A 16095-nucleotide genomic window follows, 5' to 3' on the forward strand; every position below is an offset into this window, starting at 1 on the left:
ACCACCACACCTCTAGCTGTCTAGGGACAATATTTTAAACACTATTTACTGAAACTGTATTGTCACTCGGCAACAAACAATATTAAACACTGCAAATGGTCAGTTACCAAGCTAAACATTTGAAAATCAAAGCTTATGCCTAATTAATCTAGCTTAGGCCTAATTACTCAGTAATGATATCAACAATTCTATAGGACACTTGAAGAAATCCTTTTATTGAAAACGCGGAGTCTTGATCTTCAGTGGTGAAGCAGAACGAGGCAGGACTTATAAAGTTGAAACTCCGGCTTCAAATCCAATCCACTGCTACCACAAGTCCTGGGGCACAGTGTCCTAAATTAACGATACTAGGAAATTCAAACCAAATTAGGAATTAACGATAGTCATTACTTGGAGTTGAGATCGTGTGGAGTTGAGTCACCTTAGACAGGTGCAAAGGAAGCATCTACAATTGTAGGCTTGGAGAGAACGACGAAAGAGCGGAAAAATCATGAAAAGAAAAGAAAAACATGAAAGGCTCGATTTTCTCAAAATTTGTATTTAAGCATTTTACCACGAGTGTCAATTTTTCTTTTTTTCCCAACATTTCTTTGCGTGCAAGTTCTGTTTAAGTGCTGCCTACTTTATGCATCATTGTGGCTGATGGGGCTTTTTATGTTTTAGTATGTACACATCATTGCTCACTGTTAAACAATGACTCCAGTCAATCTCTTTTCCCTTTCCTTAGAAACACCGTTGTAGTTAATATATCAACTGAGGATGGTTATGAAACTCCACTTGTTTCATTTTTTTTTTCTTGTTTTCTGTTTTGGCCCTCAGACCGTGCACAAACCACACCCTTCTTCTAAAAGACAATCAATCAGAAATTTTGGTTCATTTATTCAAAACTCAAATATGAACTGAGGACAAGATATTGTGCATGGTCATGGTCAGATTAACATGAAGTGTGAAAGCATTGCTCAGTCCATGTGTATGAGCTATGAAAAAGCAGGCCCTGCTGGTAGCAAGTCAAGTGACTAAAGAGAGGAGATATTTAAAAACCTCTTAGATTTTGGGAGCTTATATGTGACAACCCGTTGTCAGGTGACTCTGTAACCTGTAACCGAGGTTTCGGCTTATTGCTTTTGAAGCGCCTAAACTTTGCTCATTAACATTCAATAAGTCCTAGCAGATCACAACTGCCAGGGTTAGGGTGTTCTTTCTTTTTTTTTTTTGAAGATCAACTTAACCTATATTATCTTTAATACCGGCAGAACGACAAGTTAATTAAGGAGCGTGAAAAAACACAATTTGTTACTACCAAGAGTGTGAAGGGTTACAACAATACCTTATCTGCCCTCTAGCAAGGCTCTTTTCTTGACACTGAAAAACAAGGACACTTTCAAAAGTACACTTTAAGCTGGCTAAGAAGTATAACCTTTGTTTTACAACAGCTACTTCTCTCACTCTCAAGAGACGTTCTTTCATCCATCACTTTCCAATTCACATGGGACCAGATTTCCAACAAACACAAACAAGATGACTGTCTGACCTAATTAAAGCTGTGTGTATTTTCCTAAAAGTTTCCAAGTCTAAACTATTGCTGTATAACACAACATAGAATCTATTTCTAGTAATGCTGAACAACGACTACATGGCATCTGACAGGATGTGGCGATGTGGATCCGCATAATTCACTAAAATCCGCATCCTCCGCATAATTACGATATTTTCCGCATAAAACAGAAGAAATGCCTGATGTTAGTGATAAAACAGCTGCCTACCACCCTCACAAACTAAACGCCAAAGAGGGTGACTATTATTTTTGAAACGCTTATTTTCCTGAACATCGAAGAAAAAACGCCAATTGGGTTCCAAGCTGAAAGGTCGTAAGCAGTTTCCACACGTTTTTCGGCAATGAGCCTGGACACTAGTTAAACCGTGTTGTAAATTATAATTTCATAACATACCCTGGGCTCGAAATTAAAGAAAAATCCAGTCGCAATTTTGCGACAAGATATGAAAATTAAGTTGCAAGTTATAGTTGCCAATAGGCCATTTCCCAGTTCATGTCTGCCTCCTCTTTAAAGCGAGTCTAAGTGCGAAGTTTTTCTTATGAAAATTAGCTTTCATTCATATGTAAAGTAGAACTGATTACCATCACAAAAACTTCGCACTTAGACTCGCTTTGAAGAGGAGGCAGACATGAACTCGGAAATGGCCTATTGAATATCGCGGGGAAAATAGGAGCCGGCAATATATATGAGCAAAACACCACCCAAAGTGGTGAATGATCGAGGGAATGGATCGCGGTCCAACCACATTACAATTTTACTCCATATCCCCAAATTGAAACGAAATTCATACCAATATTAAAACGAAATAATTTTTTATCACTTTATTTATTTTAGAAATATTTACGTCTATATGCCTTTATTTCAACGGTGAAAGCTGGCAGAACTGCAGCTCCTCCAGATAAATTATTTTGAATGGCCCAGGGAAAACATTTAGTCGCAAATGCAACTGTATTGGTTGCAATTTCGAGTCCTGACTTACCATAGGCATGCAAATACATTGGACGGGCCTAATTATTAGTTTTATAAATGTTTAAATTTCTGCATAATCTGGTGTAATATCCGCATAATCAACGCATGTTTACGCACAATATGTCTATTATATCAGAGCCCCTGAGGCGAGCCACAAAGGTCTAAACAACTCTTAATACAGCAAGGAATACCAACACGATTCACACACCTTGTCTTACGTTCCCCCGATGTACTATTGCTCTCATCCGCTGACCTAATACAGTACATCTTTTTCTCTCTTTACCTTAATGCCTACCGTCCAATATAAAAAAGGTTAACTATGCAAACGCTTCTTACAACATGTCTTAGAACTCTTGCTTCCATACTTATACTGAAGAAAACTTAATGTCAGTCTGGTAATATTAATACAAGACTCTTGCAGTTCAGTAATTGCTTGAATGTCAATCCCGCAACCCAACAACAGGTTCGATAATCTAAAGTTGTCCCAGTTTAGTATAAAACATAATCATTTGGCCGTTTTGGGCGGCTAACAATTCTTCCTGATCTCCTCAAAGGTTTATCAGCTGGAGAAGCAACAGAAGGACCAACTTCTGGTGGTGATTCTGCCATTGGTACAGGATCCTCCTCCACAGGCGGCAACTCAGTTGCTTTGGTTTCCTTTCGGAGTTCTGCAGCCTTTAATGTACTTTCCCGGTCTTCTCGGTCTGGTGTTAGAAATGGTTTGAGGTGCTGAAGATTTCGCTTGTACTGAACTCCCTGTGGTGACTGTACTACCACCTGGTCTCTGTAACGAGAAATTACTTCATAGGGTTCCTTCTCATATGAAGGTGACAGTTTATTTCCTTTCTTCGTCTCAAGTAGAACCGTATCTCCTTCCTTTACCTCTCGATCCCTTAACAAAATTGGCCTGTCTTCCTTTACCTGGACGCCCCTGTCTTCCTCCCGATTTTTGGCTGGTGCTTTGTTTTCCAGGCTTGTAGCTTTTCCCTCCTTTGCAACAACTAGCGTAATGACCATGCTTATCACATTTGGCGCACTTTTGTCCTCGAGCCAGGCAGCTCCTGTCCCAAGCGAAGTGTCCCTCTTTGGCCACCATTAAAACATGTTCCCTTTGGATCCATTTCCCTAGGTTTTCAAACCACATTAGTGCTTGTTTCGGGCTCTTGATTCGGAGTACTTGCTCACGCCAGGCTTTCCATTTACGAACTTTATCTAATGCAGCCTCCAGAGTAATATTATTAAGTTCCAGCAGTTTCTTTTTCAATTCAACATCTACCAACTTTTCAATCAGTTGATCCCGTAGATTTTCATTCAAAGATTCACCAAAATGGCAGTGACAAGCTTGTTTGCGTAAACGGACAATGAATTTGTCATCTTTTTGCCCCTGCGTTGGTGCTAGTTGACGAAAAACATGGCGCTCATACGGGACATTGTCGTCGGCTCGAAAATGAGCATCCAGTTTTCGAAGACACACTGAGAAGGCATTATCGGTCTCTGCGTTAATTGATCCAGGATCTTGAAGATCTTCGTAAATATCTTGAACTTCCATACCTGCTAAATGAAGCATTATTGAGCTTTTTTGCGGGCAGCGTTCGTAATTCCCTTGCCATCGATGTAATACTGGTACGATCGTTTCCACTGTCGCCAACGTTCCATGACCTGAGACGGCGACTCTGTCAAATCCAAAGGAGGCTGCGCTCTTTCTACTGAATTCGCCATCCTCATCGCCAATTTCTAGGATATCAGAGCCACTTAGGCGAGCCACAAAGGTCTGAACAATTCTTTTAATACAGCAAGGAACACCTACACGATTCACACACCTTGTCTTACATTGCCCGGATGTACTATTGCTCTCATCCGCTGACCTAATACACTATAATATGGCCAAAAATTTCCGCATAATGGTAAATTTTTTCCGCATCCTATCACAGCTATCAGAAGCCCAGCATAGACTAGAATAAGTTCTTATTAAAATATTTTATGTGACTTGATTATGACAGAACCTTCTCGAATTTTCTTCAAATTTTCTTATTCCTGAAACACAAGTAATGCGACTTAATGAACAGGGCTCACTTATTGTTTTTTTCTTCTTTAATTTTAAGTTCCCTCAGAAGCTCCCAGTGGATTTATGGTGAAAGCAAGCAATTCTACAAGTATCACAGCATCTTGGCAGCTTCCACCTGCAGACTCCAGAAATGGAATCATCACAGGATTCAAATTGTTTTATAGACAGAAACGCCCTGACAACCAACCTAAACTTCTTAACATTTCCAATGCTTCCATTGGAGCAGAAACTGTCAGCGAGTTGATGAAATTTACAGAATATGAATTTCAATTGTTGGCCTACACCTCGGTTGGCGATGGACCAAATAGTTCTGTTCAGTGGGTTAAAACAATGGAAGATGGTAAGTGGTATTATCATTAATTCATGAGCTTTTGAGCGTTCTCTCTTCACCATTGCGTACCACAAATCTTGTCCTCTTTTGTACAGCAAAATGAAACTTAATTTGATTAGCAATGTAGTGCTTATCCGTGGTCAATCGATTGACTGGCAAGTGGTTGATTGGATGATTTACCACCTGATTAAGATGCTTTTGCTGCTTGATGCTGTTAAAGCCATTCATCCTCAACACATAATTGCACGGATGCATTATTTATAGTGTTGATTTATCTCAGTCTATCTTTTATCTCTTAAATTATTTTCTATGTTCCAGCTCCATCAAAACCTCCCAGTGGATTTATAGTGAATGTGAGCACTTCTTCAAGTGTCACTGCATCTTGGCAGCTGCCACCCGCAGACTCCAGAAATGGAATAATCAGAGGATTTAAGTTGTTTATTAATAGGAAAGAGACAGGTGACAAACCAGATGTTCAACTTATCGATGTTTCCAAAACTTCAGTTTACACAAAGACTATTACTGGATTGCAAGAATCTACAGAATATGAATTGCAGGTGTTGGCCTACACTTCTGCTGGTGATGGACCAAAGAGTTTTGTTCATGTAAAAACAAAGGAAGCTGGTAAGAGTTAAATAATTGTTCGAAAGATCAAGACAGGGCAATAACGTAGAGTTAACTTTTTTTTTCTTCCGTGTTTTTCTCTTTCTTACAATAGTATACTGGTAGTAATTTATAATGGTAATTGACTGAGTGGAGTGTAATTTGGTCTGAAATTATACTTGTGAAATCACAAATATTATTTCAGTCCAAAATTGCACATGACACGAAGTTCAATTACCACTTTTATTACATCCATTTGGAAATCGCTCAAATACAGGATTTCAGTCAGTACGAATAGTTTATTAATCCAGTTGCCGGTTTATAAAAAAGCGAAACCAGAAACGCTTTTACGTATCATTTTCTATGCAAAACAAAAATTTTCGACACCATTTGTGAAAAGCTCAGTCATGCATGACAACGGAAAAATACGTTCCATTGAAGGAAATTCGAGTCAGATCAAAAACAATTTAAACATGAACTTTACTACACATTGGCTTTCTTTGTATCACATTTTCTTGAAATTTGATTGATTACTTTAAACAAGCCTTGAAATCTGATTGGTTGTTTTGTTTTAATGTTTTTTTGTCATTGGCTGGGGAAAAGGTGAATTTAGTGCAAACAATGTGGGATTCCTGAGTAAATCGCACTGCTGAGAGGAAGGATCACCAGCGATAATACAAAAGTTAAACTGTGCTGCTGTTTCTTTTATATCATTTATGTCACATTGAAATCTGAACTGTATTGTCTCCGTGTTTATCAGGGGCATAAAAGGCCAATAATATCCAGAGACTAGGGAAAACGTTGATAAAAAAAAACGTTGCACTGATGTATAATCAGTGATAATGTTTCATGTTGCACATTTTTATCGTTGTTGCATGTGAAGTAATCTGCAGATATACCTGTTCATGAGAGTTAAGCGTAATTGTTCCTTCGTTTTAAATACACAGTTACTCAACTACTTTACATATAACGCTATCTGACGTTAATCTTAATGTGCTTAAAATTTCATGAAAACTATGGCATTGAAAATTTGATTCTTTCTTGTACCAATAATAACTTGTGCCATTTTTGGACCAGGTCTTTCCATGGCGAGTATTCTTGGTTTTTCCGTGGGCGGTGTATCTTTTCTGGGCTTTCTACTTCTTGTTGGTTTTTCTTGCCATAAAAAGAGAAGGAAGAAGCGTACTGCAAAGTGGTAAGCTTTTTTTCTTTTAACTGGTAAGATAATGCAATACTTCTTTTTTAAAACTAGGATAAAATAAAAATGATAATAATTAAAAAGAAAACCTTTTATTCGTAAAAAATGGACAACTATGAGTTTACAAGATACAGCACCTAATCGTTTCCAGTTGTTGCTCAAAGACACCGCTCATATCCGCTGGGAAAATCCCAGTCTAATCAGGCAACTAAAACATACGGAGCTTACTCTATCTCTTTAGCTACATTTATGTTTTAGTGTTGTTTTCTGTAGTTTTTGTGCTCACGGTCTAGCCCGTATTAATATTAAATTAATAGTAGATTGAGGAGAGGAATCTGGACAACTGATTGCATGAGTGAAAATGTGGTTCGGCCGGGAATTGACCCCGGGTCTCCAGATTACTGGTCGGATGCCTTAACCACTCGGCCACCCAACCACGCTGGCAACGTGGCTGTGTATTGACCTTATTGTGGCTGGCTCCAGAGAGACAATACAACACACATTTCAGCAAATCAGGATCACCTCAATACCCCCAGTCAATCAGCTATGCACGGTCTTATCCCCTTAGAGAATTAACAATCATTTTATATAGGGTGGGACGGGGAATCTGGAAAAGTGATTGCCTCACAAATCAGGATCGCCTCACTACTCCCCAGTCGATCAGCTATGCACGGTCCTATCCACCTAAGAATTCATTAATAGTACATTGAGGAGAGGAATCTGGACAACTGATTGCATGGGTGAAAATGTGGTTCGGCCGGGAATTGCACCCGGGTCTCCAGATTACTAGCCGGATGCCTTAACCACTCGGCCACCCAACCACGCTGGCAACGTGGCTGTGTATTGACCTTATTGTGGCTGGCTCCAGGGAGACAATACAACACACATTTTCTGCAAATCAGGATCGCCTCACTACCCCCAGTTGATCGGCTATGCACGGTCCTATCCCCTTAGAGAATTAATAATCATTTATGTAGGGTGGGAGGGGGAATCTGGACGACTGATTGCCTCACAAATCAGGATCGCCTCACTACTCCCCAGTCGATCGGCTGTGCACAGTCCTATCCACTTAAGAATTAATTAATAGTAGATTGAGGATCAGAAAGGAATCTGGACAACTGGTTGCATGAGTGAAAATGTGGTTCGGCCGGGAATTGAACCCGAGTCTCCAGATTACTATTCGGATACCTTAACCACTCGGCCACCCAACCACGCTGGCAACGTGGCTGTGTATTGACCTTATTGTGGCTGGCTCCAGGGAGACAATACAACACACATTTTCTGCAAATCAGGATCGCCTCACTACCCCCAGTCGATCGGCTATGCACGGTCCTATCCCCTTAGAGAATTAATAATCATTTTATAAAGGGTGGGAGGGGGAATCTGGACAACCGATTGCCTCAGTCCTTAGCCAGTTGCAGTGAATTACCACCGACTGATCCTTTTTGAATGAAAAACATATGTGCAGTGAGAGGGAATCGAACCCGCGTCCCCCTGGTTACTAATCGGGTGTGCTAACCACTGCACCATCACGACATCCCTGCTGGCAACAGATCAATCAGTGAAAATACTGGTTAGCCACGGGGTTCCCCAGCAATTTTTGACATTCAGGAACAGGACTACATCGGATCACACGAAGGTGAAGTCCTGTTCCTGAATGTTAAACATTGCCGTAAAGCATAAAATAATAGCCGGTGGGCGAGTTTAATTTAGTGTCCTATCGAGAAGATAATTTTTATTGTCATTGAGCGGACAGACACATGAATTTATAATTTATGCGATATTGACGTGATATTGTTCGTGTGAGATGGAAGTTTCTCGCATTTTTGTCTCGCCTTCTTTTCGTGCTTTGTCTTAATCTTGACCCCCTCCGACGAATCGAAATATTATTATAGCACACAGGTGCCAACGACAGAAGAAGTTGATGAACTGGACAACCTTGAAGTTGCAAGTGTGCCGTTTGTGTCCATGGTAAGTTTTGTAGTATAAACTTCTTGCTGTTGTACACTTGTGCTTGGCCTTGCATGACAACTGAATATGTCTTATCATGTGAGCTCCAAGCTTCACAGCAATGAATTGGTTCATTAAAAGCACTTATGAAACTCATTAAACTTATGCCATCCTACTTTGATCTCATTGTTGGTAGGAGCAAGACACATCAGAAGTTTAGGAACAGGAAAATCATCAGGTTGTAAGCACACAGAATGTGTGCAAGACGAGTCTTCAAGCTGAATGATTTACCGTTGTCAGCAAATGCTTGCTGAGCTATGAATATTTTTAGTTAGAGTAACTTATCTGACTTAGCTATTAAGCTTTGCTCTTAGCCTTCTCGGTTTTAGATTGGCATTGTGGTCAGATTGCTGCTAAAGCTATTTTCTTGTTTGTTTATTTATTTATTATCAAGTGAGATATTACACTGTCTGAGTACAACCAGCTACCAACCAAATAGCCGACCTTTAGGCACATGTTCTTACCGAGACCGACAGAATTTAACAATTTAAAGCTCAAAGATCTGCCTCGTCTTGATTTTGTTTGGCTATTTAGCAAGGTGGAACGGGAAAGGGTCTGTGACGACACCAATATCATAGCCTTAGGTGCATTCCCCTCGTCTCATGGTCCACTTAGTTCAAACAAACACAATGGCGTGCTTCTAGTCAGTGGAGGCAAGTTTACTTGCACTGTTCGCGGGAAGCAGGTCAGGCCAGAGTTTTTCTGTACTCTACTAGAAGGCATTTGTTGCATATGTTAACTTGGCTAAGTCATCCAGTCATTACAACGTCGAAAAGCTGGGGTTGGCTGCGACATACTAATCATCATCATCATCATCATTTTTTTTACTTATTTTAATAGTTTAATTCTCATTTTTTTGGCAATCCGTTACTCCCAGCACTCCTGTAGAAGATGATTGAGTGCTTTTAATAGACAACTTTCACGATAGCGTGATTTGACTACAACTACAAGAATTCAGTTTGTTTTTCTTTTCTTGTTTAATTTTTGTAGTCCCAGTCGGCTCAAAATACCAATAGCTCGACTAGCTCTAATTAGCATGGGACAAGCAAAACCTGCAGGATTCTGGTACTGTGGTACACCACACCAAGTGTCCCTTTCACTGTAAGCATTTTGCTGCCTTTTGAAACAACAAGGTATATGTTAGGGTTAGCATAATATTCAGGTTAGGGTCAATGCAGCTGATAATTTTTAGTAGTTGTGTGTATTTCTGGACACAAGTGATGTTAACGTTTGGCGGAAGAGCAAAGGGAACACTTCTTGACGCTTATCAATATCGGCGTACATCTCAATTTAGTATAATTACGTAGGCGATAGTTGAATTCTTTGCGCTGATTGGTTGCTGATGAGGTGATTATTACGGGATAATCAGTTAAGCGGTTTTTCAAAATGGCTGCACGCGGAAGAACAAGGAAACGACATCAACGCACATCTAAATATAGGCATTTCTGGACATATCGCATCCGCTACTTTTTGGGGTTTCTCTTTCCCTAGGATAAACTTTTGACGTCATGTTTTGTCTCAACAAGGCTTCTATTGAGACCCCTATCAACCTAAGGACTCGTTCAACCGTTTAAACACCCTCTTCAAAGCAAAATTATAACGTGTTGGCCTTAAATTAAAGACTTTGGCAGTGTAAAGAAAAGAAACATGTTCACTAAGATCAATGGAGTATTCAACCAAAAGAAACACAAAATAAGTTTGCTTCTAAGTAAACATGCCAGGCCCTAAATTAGAAACAGCCGTAGGTCTTGACATTTCAGAGAAAAGGAGCACATAATGATAAGTATAATGAATCAATTTCTTAATTTTCATAATTTTTATAAAAGTGCAAGCTGCACTTAAAGTATGTGCTCTATTATGTTGTAGATGGTGCATTAACATAATAGAAAAGAAAATAGAGTTCAATTTCACTGATTTATGTTTGTGAAGAAGGTGGGGAACAAAAAATACAAAATAAGCTTGCTTGTAAGTAAATATGCCAGGCCCTAAACTAGAAACAGCGATAGTCCTTGATATTTTAAAGAAAAGGAGCACATAACGATAAGTATAATAAATCAGTTTCTTAATTTTCGTAATTTTTGTAAAAGTGCAAGCTGCACTTAAAGTATGTGCTCTGTTATGTTGTAGATGGTGCATTGGCATAATAAAAAAGAAAGTAGAGTAAAATTTTGTATTTCACTGATTTATGTTTGTGAAGAAAGAGGGGAACAAGGGAAGGTCAGACATTCAAATGATGGCACAGTAGCTTCTTCGCTGTAAGTAAGAACGTACAGAGGACAATGTTGAGACGGGAAAAAGAGACAAGGAGACTAAAACAGAACCACATGTTACCGTGAATAGATGGTTTTCACATGACGTCACAGCGGCCATTTTGGTGTACTAGAACAATAGACATGCTCTCCCTTGGGGATTTAACTCTATTTTTATGCAAATTGTGCGCAAATATTTTCTATTGTTTTGTACACGAAATTGGCCGTCAACTCACCTGAGTGAAAACCATCTATTGGTGGGGGAAACGGTGCAACGAAAGTTGTAAGAGGAATGACACTTTTCTAGGCAACTGATAGGGAGCGTTACACTAACAGCCAGTCATTATCACAAGGACCGTAAATGTATCTAATGGCCGTGTTTGTAGTGTTTATTACCTTTAGGTGCTTACGCGTGGCGTGGCGTATACATAAGGTATCTTTTGGCCACTCTCAAGAATACCATAATATTCTTTGTTTTTCCTCGAAAATTTTGCATTAGCATCGTTTCTATTTTCTTTTGGGACCCTTGTAAGTCCCAAGAAAAACTGGAACAATAGGCACAATAGGCCAAGTTTCTCTTGGGATTTACAATGGTCCCAAGAGAAAATAAAAGCAATTGTTATGCAAAATTGTGGAGGACAAAGAGTATCGTGTTATTTTTTAATTTCACGCCCTTCCCGATTTCCGAGTTTTGTTTTTTGTTTTTTGTTTTTTTGGACAGGGGGTGGGGGGGAGACTGTGCTGAGTGACTCATGCAAAGGAACTTACCTTTCTACAAAGACCACACACCGGTTTGGCATATCGCCTTGAACTGATGGTTTTTTACTAAAAGTTACTTTGTAAACATGTCTTACTCGCTTGAATGTGTTCTGGGCGATGTCCCTTTGTAGATGTCACAATAGGCTTGACCCAGACCCCGCATAGAACCATGGTTTTCGGAATCCGTCATAAATATCGGGAAAAAGCAATGCCCTTAACCAATTCAAAACATATTTTTTGCATGTTGCTTTAAAAATAAAGTACTACACACAGCCTTGTTTCCAGGACCTCTCCCTTGCCTTCTGCGCTCGTTCCATTGGCTTCTTCCCGCCCCAGCCCCAAAGCCAAGGACAGGTCGTGGGGACGAGGCTATACTCTACAATTAGGATTCAGTTGCACTGACAAAAGAATAAACTTTTATTTTTCTTGGGATCTCAAAAATATGCTAACTTTTCTAAGAGAATGGAGACCCGGGAACGAGGTTGGGCGCACAACACCATGTAACTCTGGAGGGGAGTTGGTTGGGCTGGTCTTTCATATACCGGATCCGAGATAATTAAGGTCCATGAAACAAAATAACAAAGCGAACATAACAACATCTAATTAGCAAGGCCTAATCGGAATATTATTTTTTTTGTATTTGTTCTCCGCCATTTTTATTCCGGTATATGAAATTCTACCCACATCTTCTGTCGTGATCACAACTTTTAATATTCGGCTAAAAAGAAAATTAGACTTCCTACTTTTTATTCAACTTCTTGTTCAGCAGTTCTTCTCAATTATTGTTTTAAGAATTTTTTGTTGTTGAATGTGGTCGTTTAAGGCAACGAGGCAAACAAGAAAGAAACTTAAAGGTAGAGGGGGAGGGTTCTCCTCATTGGTTCCACTTTTATTTCAAGGTATATAGGGTCACGAAGAGGGGTTGTGAACTTTCTTTCTGACTCTTCTTTACGGGGATGATTACCGAATCGTTTTGTCGTTAAATTAACAACTTGTTACCATGGTGCCAAAACGCTGGTTACTAGGCAAAATTATAAACACGTTTTGATGATCTTTCCAATGGTACCATAATCAACCAATTGCAAATCACCATTGATCCTTAATTCATACGATCTTTTATTTAATATATACTCAACAAAATCACTCCATCGCTTCGATTCCATAGAAACTTCCGTATTGCACTCTTTAATACAACAGTTTTGAGAAAAGCGCCTAGTCGCTCCTGTGAGGTCAATCAGACGAAATTGTTGCATGGAGAAACATTCCATTGCAATCATTCAAGCATCGACCGGGATAGCTCAGTGGTTAGAGCATCCCGTCCAATTAAACCCTACCGAGTTTTGAATCCGAATCGATTCCTGGCCGACACTGTGTTTTTGGTTTTTTCTACGAAGAATTCTTCTTGTTTCGCAATATAAGCAGTCTCTTATGCAACGTGATCTTGCACACTGTGTTCAAATGTAAAAAATACTCTACCAATACAGCAGTTTTAAGAAAAGCGCCTTGTAACCATTGGTTTGGGGCATGCTAATCCATGTTCAAAACCAATTTCACATTTGCGACATTTTACACAGACCGTCACGATGGGAAGATGTGCTGAGGTGTTCAGATATGGCCAGAAACGCAAGTCAGTATAATAGCCCATTTTCGAGTTGCTGCATGCCTCAGCGAGTCCTGGTGCACAACCATTCAAATGGAAATGAGTAGCGTATTCTTATGCAAATCAAACTCATTCCCCTTACAATAGTTGAGCGCCAAGACTCACTTCGAAACCGAGACAAACAGCAACTCGGAAATGGCCTATTAGATAAAGGCAGATTTCACTAAGCGTCACCGAGTGTCCCTTTGCTATTTTTCCCCTACTTCAATTTCACTCGTGTCCCGGAATACAGACACTTAACACTACAAAGTGTCCCTCAAACGCGGCTCCTCAAGTAAACATAAACATCTGCATTTACTTTGTGCGGGGTTGGCTGGGGGACACCTTGTCGAAAATAGTCATGTCTAGAAAGACACAAACTTCCACAAAGAGTTTCAACAGATTTTACATTTGCCTTCAATGATGCGTTGGTTAATGAAAAACTTTTGAAACATTTCATAGCCACTCTTTACTTAAAAAGCAAACGTGACAAAACGACATGCACACCTGATTTAAACTTAAGGCAGAATAAATCACCCCGGCCCACAATCGAGCGAAAATGAGACAAAGATGCAATACATAACAGGAAAAAAATATGTAGCAAATGTGACAACAGGTTGAGCGAAGCTCCCTTAAGTGGCCTCATACGAGGAACAAGCATTCTTGCCAATGCCCCTAGGAAAGTCTGAGACGCTCTGGCTTCCTCCTAAATGGATGTCCTCTGATGTGATCAGAGAGGCCGCAAAGTAAGATCGATTAGCGAAGTAGTGCTTTGGTGCTACAACGGAACTCAGACCTCCTTCGCTCAACTCACAGTGTTTTTGTACTTATTTATCATCAAAGCTCGGAATTTCTCGAACTCTTCTTAATTTGCTTTGCTCATATTTGTGTGGCAGATCACATCGTATTTCTTGTGCGGGCTACTGTTTCTGAAGAAATCTTCAAGCTTAATTTTTTTATGACTCACAAATTATTTTTATTGAGCAATGCTTCTCACTTTGCATGCAGGGACATTTTTTGATATTGTTCAAAATCCTCAACGCAAAAGATTTTGCGTCGCTCGGCCCATGACTTTGAGCATGCAACTCGAAGTTGGCCTACTAAGACGAAGGTGACAGATAAATTTTCCAGCGAAAACAAAACTTCTTAGCCAATCATGAGCCTGACATTACTATGTGAGTGTGGTTTCCTGCGAAAGTTGAAATCTTGTATTAAAATTGTCTCTTCTCTAAAAATGCCGCAACATAGATCAAGTGTAATGAGAGTGGCACGTCCCTAGACACTGCATAACTCTTGATGCGGGCCATAACATCATTTCATATTCATTTTTCTGAAATTACAACTTACAGGACTCTTTTAGTTGGTACTTGTCGGGAAAACGTTCTGAAAAAATGGAGATGTCTAATATTAATGGTAAGGAGAGCAGGGAGTGTAGCCAGCTTGACGTAATATCCAAACAGGCTCATTCTGTATATATGAAAAAGCCAAAAGTAAACAGAGGTTTGTCGGGTACTGGATGTAGCCAAAAGTAAAAGGGACTTTCTTGCCGAGTGCTGCATGCAGATACCTGAAAGGCCGGACTACAACAAAAATGACGTTCGGAAAAGAGTGTCAGCTTTGGTTCGGCGATATTTTTGGCCAGATGACTGGCCATTGATATTGTGCAACATTTATTCATTCCCTAATATTAAATCCACGCCCTCTCTTCACAATCTTTGTTTTTTACAAGTCGGAAAGATCAGCCACTGGCCAAATATTCTCAAAAGAGATGAATGCACCTGATAGCCAGCAGCGATAACTTGAATTCCTTCATTTTCCATTCATTTCAGTTGTTCCTTGGGTTTGGTAAAACGATAAGCAATTCGTTGCATAAAGACACGTTATCATTGGTATTTTCTGTCCGTAAGTGCTATTTTTGCGGGCCGCATGCTAGAAAACTGCTATAAATCAACGTTAATCCTCGGTAAATAAAAGTATTCTATTAAATTTCTGAAGGAGTTTCTCCACGATTGTTGATTTCCAAATATTTTCAAACAGCCAAAGATCGGACAACAAAAGAAGAGAGCCTATGTGTTGGTCATTTTGGGTGAATACCTTTCTGAAGACAGGGTTGTAGATGGAAGAAGAATCTTCTCCAAAAAGCTTAGCTTCATTTCACATTTGCCTTCAACGAGAAACTTTGAAACATATTACAGCCACTCACTCCTTAATTAAACATTAGCGTTTCCTAATGAACACGCGCACTTGATGGAAACTTGAAATAGACTAAGCCACCCCACGATCGAGCGAAAATCAGACATAGATGCAATATATAATTGGAAAATGTAACATAGGAAATGTCACAACAAGTTGAGCGAAGCTCGCTTAAGGGGGCCACATACGAGGAAAAAGCCTTCCTGCCAATGCCCCTAGGAAAGTCTGAGACGCTCTGGCTCCAGCCTAAATGGATGTCCTCTGATGTGATCAGAGAGGCCGACAAAGTAAGATCGATTAGCGAGGTGCTATAAAAGAACTCAGACTTCCTTCGCTCATCCCACAGTTTTTTGCTACTTGTTTGTCATCAAAGCTCGGAATTTCCCTATATTTTGTCAATTTGCTAATCTTACATTTGTAAGAGGGCTCACATCATATTTCATTAGCGTGGGGAATTATATCTGAAGAAATCCTCGACCTTAAGTGTTTTGTGACTCGTATATCCTATCTTGGAGCAGTGCTT

At 39.7% G+C, this 16095-nt stretch overlaps 1 protein-coding gene across 8 annotated transcripts in view; it reads left to right on the top strand.

Annotated features, from left to right (window-relative positions):
- The window catches only part of LOC138024479 (uncharacterized), a 161465-nt gene that overhangs the window by 134365 nt on the left and 11005 nt on the right, over positions 1 to 16095 (top strand). For 3 of the 8 annotated variants that reach the window (XM_068871691.1, XM_068871689.1, XM_068871692.1), the window contains 5 exons: positions 4628 to 4930; positions 5240 to 5545; positions 6602 to 6719; positions 8618 to 8693; positions 8869 to 10891. In XM_068871691.1, the coding sequence (XP_068727792.1) occupies positions 4628 to 4930; positions 5240 to 5545; positions 6602 to 6719; positions 8618 to 8693; positions 8869 to 8892 (827 nt within the window). In that variant the 3' untranslated portion in view covers positions 8893 to 10891. Of the gene's footprint in view, positions 1 to 4627; positions 4931 to 5239; positions 5546 to 6601; positions 6720 to 8617; positions 8694 to 8868; positions 10892 to 16095 lie in introns of those variants that run through there. The other 5 variants (XM_068871688.1, XM_068871686.1, XM_068871690.1 and 2 more) reach the window with 2 other exon arrangements.

The sequence above is a fragment of the Montipora capricornis genome, chromosome 11 (genome assembly GCF_036669925.1).
Source record: "Montipora capricornis isolate CH-2021 chromosome 11, ASM3666992v2, whole genome shotgun sequence".
NCBI classification, from domain to species: Eukaryota; Metazoa; Cnidaria; class Anthozoa; order Scleractinia; family Acroporidae; genus Montipora; species Montipora capricornis.